Below are 11,356 nucleotides of genomic sequence, written 5' to 3' on the forward strand. Positions count from 1 at the left end.
TGAATGTATGCTTGTTTAGTATTATAATTAAGGTTGTCAATTCCGTTTCGTTTTGTCTAGAATGATCGAAACATTTCATACCAATTCAAAAAATGAAACAACTTTCATGTCATTTCAAATCTCGTTTCGTTCCAGATTTTTCAGCTAAATTCCATCCGGAATGTTTTGGTTTCATTCCACATATTTCGTTCCGATCTTAAAAAACCATTGAATCAAATTGAACCTAGTTCAATTTAATTAATTAAACCATCCGAGTATAAAAAGCTTTTTTTCATTACTATTTTCAATAACAATGATATTAATAATAATATTGAAAATTATCATTACTATTTTCATTAAAAATGGTATTAATTTTTTAAAATTAGATTTATCACTAATATATATTGTTTATATCATGTTGTTTTTTTTCAAGTTTATAATTTGTAGGAATTTGAGTAAAATAAAGAATAATTTAGATCTCATTAGCCTTGATAACATTGATCTAATTTTATATTTAAATTACTTGTGTTAAAACATTTTAATTTCATAATATTTTGATATTTTGTTTAAGTTGAAATACTTTAAGGTAAAGATCTATTTAATTTTAACTATTTAGAAATATTTTAAATTTTAAAATTATATTTGTTTCATATTGTGTTTATATTGCATAATTTATAATTAATTTATCTTAAATTTAAATTATGTTTGTTGAATATATATATATATATATATATATATATATATATATATATAATTTCAAAACAACACGTTAAAACACTTTAAAAGTAAAATATTCTATTTCAATTGAAAAAATAAAATATTTATTGAAATTGAATTAACATTATAATAAAGTTTATTTTTTAAAATATTTTTTATTTAATATTGTTTTTAGCTCTACTCCACTTCCAAGCGGTACAGTTAGTCCTCCCTTTTTTTTTTTAATAACGCCCTCCTGTTACTGACGTGTAATATTTTGATTGAACAAAGCTAAGAGTGAAAAAAAAAAAAAAAAAAACCATCAGTTTGACATTGAAACAAAAAAACTATAAAAAAGAAAGGAGACAGGTAGCTGAACTGAGCGGAGCTGATTCTGCTGTCTTTATTTACTAATTTAAGATTTGAATATCAACCCATTTCAATATCGTCGAGGTAATATTTCGGTTCGATTTCAATTCCCTTAAAGCTTTCAACTTTAACTGATCACTGCAGTTTTTAAGGAGTTTCAAAGGTGGGTTTTTTTTTTTCAATGTTCTTTCTCTTCTGCTTCGGTAGAGATATATATAGATGTGATTCATTCATGGAATTAATCTATCTTCTCTTTCGTTTTAAGGGCTTTCATGCTTGACAAAGTACCAAACAGTACTAAGTTTGACTAAAGATCATGGTAAAGTATTCTTGATTCTAGTACTTTGTGTGAGTTCCATTGTTTTTTGAAAAAGTGATTACCATGTATTTTTGGTTCTTCAGAATTTCATAGTTGGAGCTTTTAAACCACCATGCAATGTTTCTATCAATCTTGCTGATGGAAGAACACGCAAGCAGGTACCTTGTTAATTTGTTAACATTGCTCAAGAGTTCTGCTTTTGCTGTATTATTATATTTGTCCAATATTTTGTTGTTCACAAAATCGAAGTAACTTTGTATGCAAATCTTTTACTTCAATGGTTATTATAACACATCGACTTCACTAATTGGGTTAATTTCTGGGTTGATATTCTAAGCCTCATTTATGGTCAGATTTCAGTTAAGCAATTGGATAACACCAGTGGGTCTTTGATCTTTGTATATTCTTTTTTATTCAATGTATTTGCATTCTTTTCTCCAGCCTACCAGCTGAACTCCTAGATTCATCCTCACTCGCTGTTCTTTCAATTGAAATTAAATGCCCTTAAGCTGAATTCCAATGTGTTGAAAGTTGAAAATTGCCCATGCAGTACTTTCTTTTGTGCCGTATCAACTTGCAAAGAGACCTATAAATATTTGTCTTTGTATTCACTATCTTCATCTTTCTATTATGCTCGTTTTCCGTTTCTTTTTGCTGTTACCGAGAGTTCTCTGCTTCTTTGCGTTCCTGTTTTCAATTTATTGAGTTGATTGCTTAAGAAAAAGGTTTTGTTCCTACGTTTCAACCTCATCTAAGTTGCTCCATCTTTCTCTCTCGCATCTCATCCTGCCTGTATTAGCAATGGGATGTAATCCACTTGAATAGTACCACTATGTTATCAGGTCTGGTAGATGGAATAAAAACACGGAGTTTGGTCCAATGAACTAATGAGTTTTTCCTAGATATGTTTGCACTGAAGTGATAGATTAAATCTTATTGAGAGACCTTTTAAAAATCATTTTAGTCAGAAGCATATAACTACTGCTTCTATGTGTTTCTATAGGTTCCTTTAAAGAAGGAAAATGGCCAAACAGTCATGGTTCCTCTCTTCCAAAGTCAAGAAAACATTGTTGGGGAGGTAATCACTGATATTGTTTTTGGTTGTTTTCTTAATCTTAAAAGTTACATAGAGATGTTCTTTTGGTAATGTTGTCATCGAGACTGAAATTGAATCTTATTATTTCTGTATTCAATTTCAGGTTGTCATACAACCAGTTCAAGGGAAGAAGGTCGAACACAATGGTGTTAAAATTGAGCTGCTTGGTCAAATAGGTGTGTTGAATTTGCTTCCAGTTCTTATATTTAGATCTTGTATTTTATATCTGGAAGATCATGTTCATGTTGTTATGGTTATTTTTTCATTTTTAAATTAAGTGGAAAATTAATATAAATGAGATAAGTGAAGAATAAGCTCTATAAGCAGGCAATGCTGGAATTCTCATTGCTATTCTATTTGGGAGTTGTGAGGCTTGTGTCTAATCTAGGATTTCAAAGCATTGTCAATGCACTTCATAGTTAGAATAGAAGTGAATAGAAAGCAGTGCTGAGAGCTTCTTCTTCTCGCATAAGTTGTCCAAGCCTATGATTGATCTCTATAGTTTACCATTGGTACTCACCATTTATGTTAACAGAGTCTTTTGGCATTGTACGAGAAATTTTCAGGTTGAATGCTCTCTTCACCAAGGGGTGGGAGCTTCAAGGGAAAAATGGTGGTTGTCTCTTATTGTCAGCTACAACATAGTAATGTTAAAGAAAGATTATTAATTTTTGTTCTGATAAGAATTTTGATTTGGACAAGAATATAAATGGATATATAAGAAAAGACTTGGAAAGAGAAATAGCAGACAAAAATATAGAAATAGAAAATGTCCATTATCCACTTATAATCTCTCTAAAGCAGATTAAAAAATGACATTATTGTTGTAGTAGAATTTTTTTCCCTTGCTTGTTTTCTTTGTAATTGATTGTTCCTCGTTGGAGTAGTTATTGGGTGGATTTTTCTTTCATGTGAGTTACATGAAATTCTAGGACTACATTTCATTGGCTTGTCTCATGAAAGAATCACATTTCAGAGAATGACATATTTCTTCCTCTCTTTGCAGAATTGTATTTTGAAAGAGGCAACTTTTATGACTTTAATTCTCTCGGTAAGCTCATCTAAGACACGGCAATCTATTACTTCAATTTTTTTTTAATCATAGCTTAAGTTTTGTGGGTGGCGTTGTTAATCAATCAGCGAAGGTAATTTTTTTTTTATCTTTTTATCATGATGAACTCTTATCTTGTCATGTGCAGTGCGTGAACTTGATGTACCTGGAGAGTTATATGAAAGAAAGGCATATCCCTTTGAATTTTCTACAGTGGAAATGCCATATGAGTCCTATAATGGAGTGAATGTGAGGCTTCGGTAGGGTATCCTTTTAAATTGCCCAGGTTTTATTATGTAACTGATATTAATTTGTAAGCATTTGGGGGTGGGAGGGGGGGGGGGTTGTTTCTCAACACTTCAATCCAGCCCTAATTTTTCATCAGAAGACAAATTTTCGAATTTGCACCTGCTATATTTTTGCCTGTGATACCAATTTGATAGGCTAGGTATGTAAACCCCTTGTTTCTTCATCTGTTTCCTATTCCTTTCATGTTTTTTCACCTTAACTGTACATAGATTCTGATATTTGCAAAATGTTATTTCTTCCTCTCTCCCTTTATCACTTCCTGTTATATATTCAATGTAAGAATTCTCATAGTTTGGCATTTGCTACTAAATGATTTTCGGTAGTTCTGAAAAAAGGGAACAGTTGCTGATTCTCTAGGCATTAACACACACACACATTAGACAACCATATTCTGGCTGGTTGGTTATACGCATAAAACATTGTTTAGCAAGATCAATCTTGCATGGTAAGTACAATTTAGTATGATTTGACTTCGTTTAATACTAGAGCTGGATCATTTATCTAAAGGTTTCTGTAGCTAGATTTTATTTTTGGAGGGTTTTGGTTAAACTAAAGAGACTGGGTGGAGGTGCTGGGAACCAATTATAATATATTAGGAGAAATTCTGAGCTTAGGGGAGGCATAAGGCCATTTTGATGTTTGTGCTCCTTGTGAGTTCAAAGTGATGTTCATAATTTCATTTTCTGTGCTCCTAGTTTAGACTGCAAACAGTATTAAAAATCATGATGACTTATGTTGTATGATTTTGAAATTTGAAACTAAAATCAGTTCATTTTTGTTTTAAAGCATGACAGCAAACTCAAGCTTTATCATTGTTTACAGGTATATATTGAAAGTGACAATCAGTCGGAACTATGTCAGCAACATTGTCGAGTACCAGGATTTTGTGGTAAATGAATAATTTCTCTATTGTAGTCATGCTTGTCATATTGAGTGGTGATACAACATACCATTCTTTTCCGGTTATTTCCTTTAGTGCTATATCTTGGTTTTGTCAATAAGACACAAAAGTTTGAAAGAAATCTGTGTGCTTTTTGTCTTTGGAGACCTCCCCATTATATAGGACTTCACAAGGCTGATTTACAGCAATTAGTGGGCTGATTTATTGAGCATTAATTTACCTAAACAAGGGCTGAGTTACATCAATTAGGAGGCTGATTTACAAGGCTGATTATTAGGAATTAACATCCCTAACTTTCTGCTATTAACACCCCCCCCCTCAAATTGATGCTTGTAAGTCAACCAACAATATTATGTCAACAAGAAATTGATGTCGTTATCTAGTCATTGATGTAGTTATCTGGTCATAGCTTTGATAAAGACATCAACAACCTGAAGATCAATAGAAGTATATGAAAGGGAGATCACCCAATGGTCAAATGCTTCTTGAATTGAGTGACATTCAACCTTGATGTGCTCAACAAGTTCATGGAAAACTGGATTGGTTTCAATCTGAGTAGTGTTAGTGTTATCAACATGTAGAGGAGTAGGATGGTTATGAGGAAAACCAAGTTCCATAAAAAGATCACACAACAAAACAATTCCAAAACAAGCAGCAGACATGGCACGATATGGAGCTTTGGTGGAAGATTTAGGAACATAATCTTGTTTCTTATATTTCCAAGAAATCAAAGCATCACCGAAGAACATATATCAACCTGCTGTAGACTGGTAAGTGTTAGGACACCCTGCCCAATCTGCATCACTATAAGCCGTAAATTGAAGGGAAGAACCGGCCGAAAAGAATAGCTTATAGGTATGAGAACTATGCTTGTAGTGGATAATGCGATGTACAGCAGCTAGATGATGCCGGGAAGAATTCATGAACTGGCTGACCGTATGAACTGCACACGATATGTTTGACCAAGTAATGGTCAAGTAGATAAGACTCCCAACAAGTTTCCAATAAAGAGTTGGATCAGAGAGGAGGTCCCATTCAGCCTTCCTATACTTGACATTCACCTCCAAAGGAATGTCGACTGAATTAGTCTCCTCCAAGCTAGCCAAGGTGATAAGACCTTGTACATATGATGGTTCATGAAAATCTCATTGAATAGAGAATATAACTCCAAGCTCAAAAATTAAGTGAGATGACCAAGATATTTCATATAAAAAGATTCATGCAACATCTTCTAAAGCTTAGTAATCAAAGAAATGTCAGTTCTAGTACCGATAATATGATCAACATAAACCAAGAGAAGAACCATTCCCATAGCTGTTTTGTGGAAGAAGAGTGAAGTGTCATCATGCTGACTTTGTTCAAAAGAGAAGTTAAGCAGTGTATTATGAAACTTCTCAAACCAGGCTTGGGGTGCCTGCTTCAACCCATATAAAGAAATTTAAGCATCATATAGATTTCTTCTATTGTTTTTTTTTTGGATTATCTAGTCAGTATAACATCCTTGAGAGTGTTGCATAAAATCCTCTTCTTTTTTTTTTTAGTTAACTTTAATACTCCTGTTCAGGTTCGCAACTACACTCCACTTCCATCAATCAATAACAGCATTAAGGTCAGGATTAGTATTATTTCTCTTCTGCGTGTTATTTTTATGTGGATACCTACATGTCAAAGCAGTTGCTCTTTTGCAAATGTTTGATTGCTTTTTATTTGTGCAGATTTCTTTTACTAATTCAATCTGGGAAAGCACATCTGTTCACATTTAAGTTTTTTGAATTGTTCACATGTTTATCTGGTCAATACAACTTTATCTCTTCTTCTGCAGCACATCCTATCCACCACCTTGACTGGCCTTAAGCAGCACGAATCATAGCCATAAGTCATGCATATTTTTTTTTCTAATTGTTGTTAGAGGACAGCCTTTGTCTCATTACATGTTGGACTAGAAAATTACTTGGATGCTTGACATATTGAGTTTACATGTTTGTGAAGGCGAGTCATGACATAAATGAACTATTCTTATGAAACTTAAATGAACTATTCTTATAAAACTTGGTGGTTGACTGTGAATTAGCTTTCAAATTCATTCAAAAAATTGATCCTGCTCCCCATGTGCTGTTTTTGTGGTGCTTGTAGATGGAAGTTGGAATTGAGGACTGTCTTCATATTGAATTTGAATACAGTAAAAGCAAGTAAGTCTAAATGACTGTTATTTTGAATAAAATTTCACATGATGATGTAAGTTGGAAGGGGAAGGGAGCTTTATGTTTTTTTATTGAGTTCAAATGAATCAGGTACCACCTGAAGGATGTCATCATTGGCAAAATATATTTTCTTATGGTGAGAATTAAGATTAAGAATATGGAGCTTGAGATCAGGCGCCGCGAGTCAACGGGATCAGGGCCTAGTACATATGTTGAGACAGAGACCCTATCAAAATTTGAGTTGATGGATGGTGCTCCTGTCAGAGGTACATAATTTCAAGTTATTTTTAGCTTTTATCACCAATAATATGCATGATTGCACTTAACAAATCACTCAGAAAATCTGAGTAGCATCTAACTTTTCAACTCTCTTCGTGATCATTAAATTTATGTCCATCCTACTTGAATTTTAACTTGATCTTGATATGGTTAACTTTTTCCTCGCATTTATTTATCTGTTACAAGGCACTGGTGTTGGATGATTTTAAAAATGTTCTGGCTGTATAGTAAGACCACTGTAGATACCTTTGAGGTTTGCTTGTTTATTTAAAGCTGTGATAGCCTATGTTATCACATCGCAAACTTTCTGTCAGCATGGACATGTGTAGAAACACTAGGAAATAAAGATGTCAGAATGGAAGATGTTGAAAAGCAGGAACTAGACAGAGAAAATTATGGTTTAAAGGTAAGCAAAATTAGAGGATTTGCACCTCTTAATTTGAAGTTTAGCTAAACTGTAAAGTATGGTAACCAATGTATAATTTTTCAGAACTGTATGCGTGAAATCCACTTGATGATGTATTCGCCAGTAATTGATGAGAAAATGTGAAAACTTGATGATTTGTTGCACTTATTCATCTTTGTGTGCGTGCTGGATACTGGTCTCTATTCATATTTCAAAGGATTATCACGCTGATGCAATTACTGATGCCCGTAACAGGTGAATCAATTCCAATTAGATTGTTCCTGAGTCCGTACGAGTTAACACCCACATATCGCAATGTCAACAACAAATTCAGTGTGAAGTACTACTTGAATCTTGTTCTTGTTGACGAAGAAGATAGACGGTATTTTAAGCAGCAAGAAATCACAGTTTATCGGCTTCTTCCAACTCCTTGATTGATTGTCCATCTCAGAGGAGCTCTGTAATTTTAACGTGACAAAAAAGGAAGAAAGGAGCATTATGTTAATAAGACCAATTGGGTAGTTTGCTTCCTTAAAGGACCGAGGATTGGGATTTGTCATGGAGAGAGATTTCCCTATTTTTCGTGTTGACGGTGCCTTTCTTGATTTTAATCAGTGAAACACCTTTCTGATGGCAGAAACCTTTCCATGTTTGGGGTACTTGGGACTATACTGGTTCCATTGTTCTAATTTGGTGGTTGCATTTTAAGGCTGTTCGTTTCGTTGCATTGCAACCTGTACTTTATTCTGTAAATTGAGTTTTTTTTTTTTTTTTTCAACTCCCTTAGAATGTGTTACCAAAATCTTCATTCTAGGTGTAACTTGCATAGTTTTTTCTTTACATCGATGTTATCTTAGGATATTGCAGGTTTTATATATTTATATGGGATCTTCAAACCATTTTATATGGGAAAGTTGTAATAATTCTTGAATGCACTTGGTCTTGGGGCATATTTGGGCCACCATTTTATCTCAGCTCAGAGGCACCGACCTAGTATCCCAAGAAATCCTAATAATCAACGGACTTCCATCTAATCCTTACAATCCACTGAAACGCGATCTCTTATTTATAAGAAAATTTCCCAATAAGAATGCAACTATGACTCTCTGTTCAGATTTGTCTCTCGAAACCAAAGGGCAAAGAAGAGCTGCTACAGTATTTGGCAAACTAAATTTCTGTATACCTAAAAAGAGCTTCCGTCAAAGCAAACAGTCCATTGGGATGGCAGATGGTGTGAGTGGCGAGTCAGAAGAGAGCATTGCAGTCTATTCTGGAATTTACGCAAGAAAACTCATGCCCAATTGTGTTGCAAATCGAATGATCGATGTTAAATATGAAGCAGCAAGGGATGTTAATGAAGAAGCAACTTCTGAATTTGACAACCTAAAACTGGTGTCTGGTTGCTTCTATCTACCAAAGAAGAGCGAGAGCAGGCCGCTCGGACAAGACGCTCACTTCCACTCTCAAACTAAACGGACAATCGGCGTCGCAGATGGTGTTACCGGCAGGTCAGAGAGGAGCGTTGCAATTGATTCTGGGATTTACGCGAGAGAACTCATGACCAATTGTGTTGCCAAACTGGGTCGCAAACCCAACGGCGCCGCCGTTAATCCAAAACGAGTGTTGAGAACAGCTCATTACAAGACTGAATCAAAAGGGTCTTCCACTGCCTGCGTTGTGTCCCTCAACGGAACCCGTTTGTGCTATGTCAACGTTGGCGATAGCGGGTTTCATGTTTTCAGGTCTAACCGCTGTGTGTATACTTCAGCAGTAAAGCAACGTCGCTTCAACCATCCTTATCAGTTATATAACAGTGGTAGAAGAATTATGGAATTCGATGACATAGCTGATGAGGGTGAATTTGAGGTTGAGGCTGGCGATGTTGTGGTGCTCGGAACTGATGGATTGCTTGATAATCTGTTTGCTCATGAGATTGAAGACATTCTTGAAAAACAGATTTCTTGCGAAACGCCCCACATGCATCCTCAACAGATCGCTGTCGCCATTGGAGTTGCTGCCGAGGTTAATTCACGCAACGATTTGTACAAGTCACCATTTTCCATGGCTGCTGGATTGGCTGGATTTGAGTGTGTTGGTGGTAAATATGATGATATTACTGTCATCGTTGCACGGATTGAATCATCTCATTAGCAAGCTAGCTAGCTAGTTACTCAATAGAGATATAATTATTTCTTTGATTCTTGTAAGGTTCCCTTAATATCACTTGTTTTTGGCAGATTGATTAAATTTTAATTCGTTGAAAAATTAATGATCAGCTCTTTGGCTGATGTGTTTTGTGATCTTTCTTCTTATTTCTTGCATGGTCATTTTTCATGTGGAAGTTTAATTATTTTTAAAACAGTTGATAGTGGATTAGATTTCATGAAATTATGTATAGATTGTTAAGTGAGATTACTTACAATGTTTACATTCAGAAATTGTTGTTAGTAATTATTAAAAATTATTAACCTTGGTTTTAGACGCTACCAGAAAATTGATAAATTCAAATAAAAATATCATAGAAATTTTTTTATTCAGATTTGTAGTTATATTTACCGATTAAATTTCTCTATCATTAAATCCATCAGTAAACACCTATAGAAATATTCTCATGGTATGAACTGAGAGAATCATAATGAAAAAAAAAATCAAATAATATATAATGTGTAAATTTTATAAATGACATTACTAACGGAGTAAGCCGGAGAATAAATGTACATTTTAAAAAATAATTGCTCTCATCATATATGGTACTATTCTTTTCTTTTTTTTCTAGAATAGTAAAAAAAAAAAAAACCTTTTGTGGTTAGTAGAAAACTCTTAAAATATTACATATTATATTATATAGGTTTTGTTTATATATATGTTTGTGTGTGTGTTTTAGTTGAAAACTAGATGTCATGCCTGCGTAATGTCACGAGCTTGTGTGTTGTCGTGGGTTTATAAAAACAATAAAAAAAACTTATATGAAGAAAAACTGTTATAATCCACAATGTTTTTAAGAAAAAAACTACAAAGTTAAATTCTTAACCAGCTTAATATTTAAAAAAATAAAATGAAGAAAATTTTGGAAAAAATCATAACAAAAAAAAAATTATGTGGGGAACACTGTAGCAATCCACGGTATTTTAAAGAACACTGTAGCAATCTACAGTGCTTTAAAGAAAAAAAAATTTCAGCGCTAAATTCTTAACTAGCTTCATATTAAAAAAAATAAAATAAAATAAATAATTTTGAAAAAAAAAGAAGAAGAAGTCAATTTTGGAAAAAAAAAAAAAAAAAAAGGGAAAAAAAAACATGTGAGGAAAATTAAAATTGAATTCTCAACAAGCTCAATACTAAAAAACTAATTTGACGAAGTAATTAAAAAAAAAACATGTGGGGAAACTGTAGCAAAACAAAAACCATGGGGGAAACATTGTAACAATTTACAATGTTTTAAAAAAAAAAACTGCGAACCAAAATTCTCAACCAACTTAATATGAAAAAAAATAAAATTAAAAAAGACCATTTTGAAAAAAGAAAAAGAAAAAAAAACTATATAAAGAAACATTGTAGTAATCCATAATATTTTAAAGAAAAAAACTATAGTTTTCAACCAGTTCAATATTAAAAAAAATCAATAAAGATAATTTAAAAAAAAAAAGAAAAAAAAACCAAAAAAAGGGGAAAAACAAAAAAAAATGTGGGAAAAAAGGGAAAAAAACAAAACAAAAAAGACAAAAAAAATAAACTAACATAAAAAAAAAA

The 11,356-nt window shown here is 33.1% G+C and overlaps 2 protein-coding genes across 3 annotated transcripts; both read left to right on the forward strand.

Moving 5' to 3' along the window:
• The first annotated feature begins 988 nt into the window (after positions 1 to 988).
• Positions 989 to 8,512, forward strand: LOC118053856 (vacuolar protein sorting-associated protein 26A). 2 transcript variants are annotated; one of them, XM_035065251.2, is made up of 12 exons: positions 989 to 1,128; positions 1,310 to 1,363; positions 1,447 to 1,521; positions 2,367 to 2,441; positions 2,563 to 2,635; positions 3,466 to 3,510; positions 3,659 to 3,770; positions 4,642 to 4,708; positions 6,285 to 6,329; positions 6,854 to 6,909; positions 7,012 to 7,187; positions 7,862 to 8,512. In XM_035065251.2, the coding sequence occupies exons 2-12, from the start codon at positions 1,361 to 1,363 to the stop codon at positions 8,038 to 8,040; spliced, it is 906 nt and encodes a 301-aa protein (XP_034921142.1). In that variant the 5' UTR covers positions 989 to 1,128; positions 1,310 to 1,360; the 3' UTR covers positions 8,041 to 8,512. The 2 variants fall into 2 exon arrangements, with proteins under 2 accessions (XP_034921142.1, XP_034921143.1); XM_035065252.2 differs by having other exon boundaries at positions 1,053 to 1,207.
• Positions 8,513 to 8,704: 192 nt separating this feature from the next.
• LOC118053795 (probable protein phosphatase 2C 55) lies at positions 8,705 to 9,757 on the forward strand. The gene has a single exon (XM_035065171.1). It carries the CDS (start codon positions 8,705 to 8,707, stop codon positions 9,755 to 9,757), a length of 1,053 nt encoding a protein of 350 aa, XP_034921062.1.
• Positions 9,758 to 11,356: the final 1,599 nt, after the last annotated feature.

The sequence above is a fragment of the Populus alba genome, chromosome 9, assembly GCF_005239225.2.
Source record: "Populus alba chromosome 9, ASM523922v2, whole genome shotgun sequence".
NCBI classification, from domain to species: Eukaryota; Viridiplantae; Streptophyta; class Magnoliopsida; order Malpighiales; family Salicaceae; genus Populus; species Populus alba.

What these genes read in the sequence shown, in the direction of transcription:
- LOC118053856 (XM_035065251.2), top strand. An exon ending in GGAGTGAATGTGAGGCTTCG is followed by an intron (nt 3,771 to 4,641) that starts GTAGGGTATCCT and finishes CATTGTTTACAG; the next exon opens with GTATATATTGAAAGTGACAA. An exon ending in GGATGGTGCTCCTGTCAGAG is followed by an intron (nt 7,188 to 7,861) that starts GTACATAATTTC and finishes TGCCCGTAACAG; the next exon opens with GTGAATCAATTCCAATTAGA.
- LOC118053795 (XM_035065171.1), top strand. Translation starts at nt 8,705, where the DNA reads ATGACTCTCTGTTCAGATTTGTCTCTCGAAACCAAAGGGCAAAGAAGA.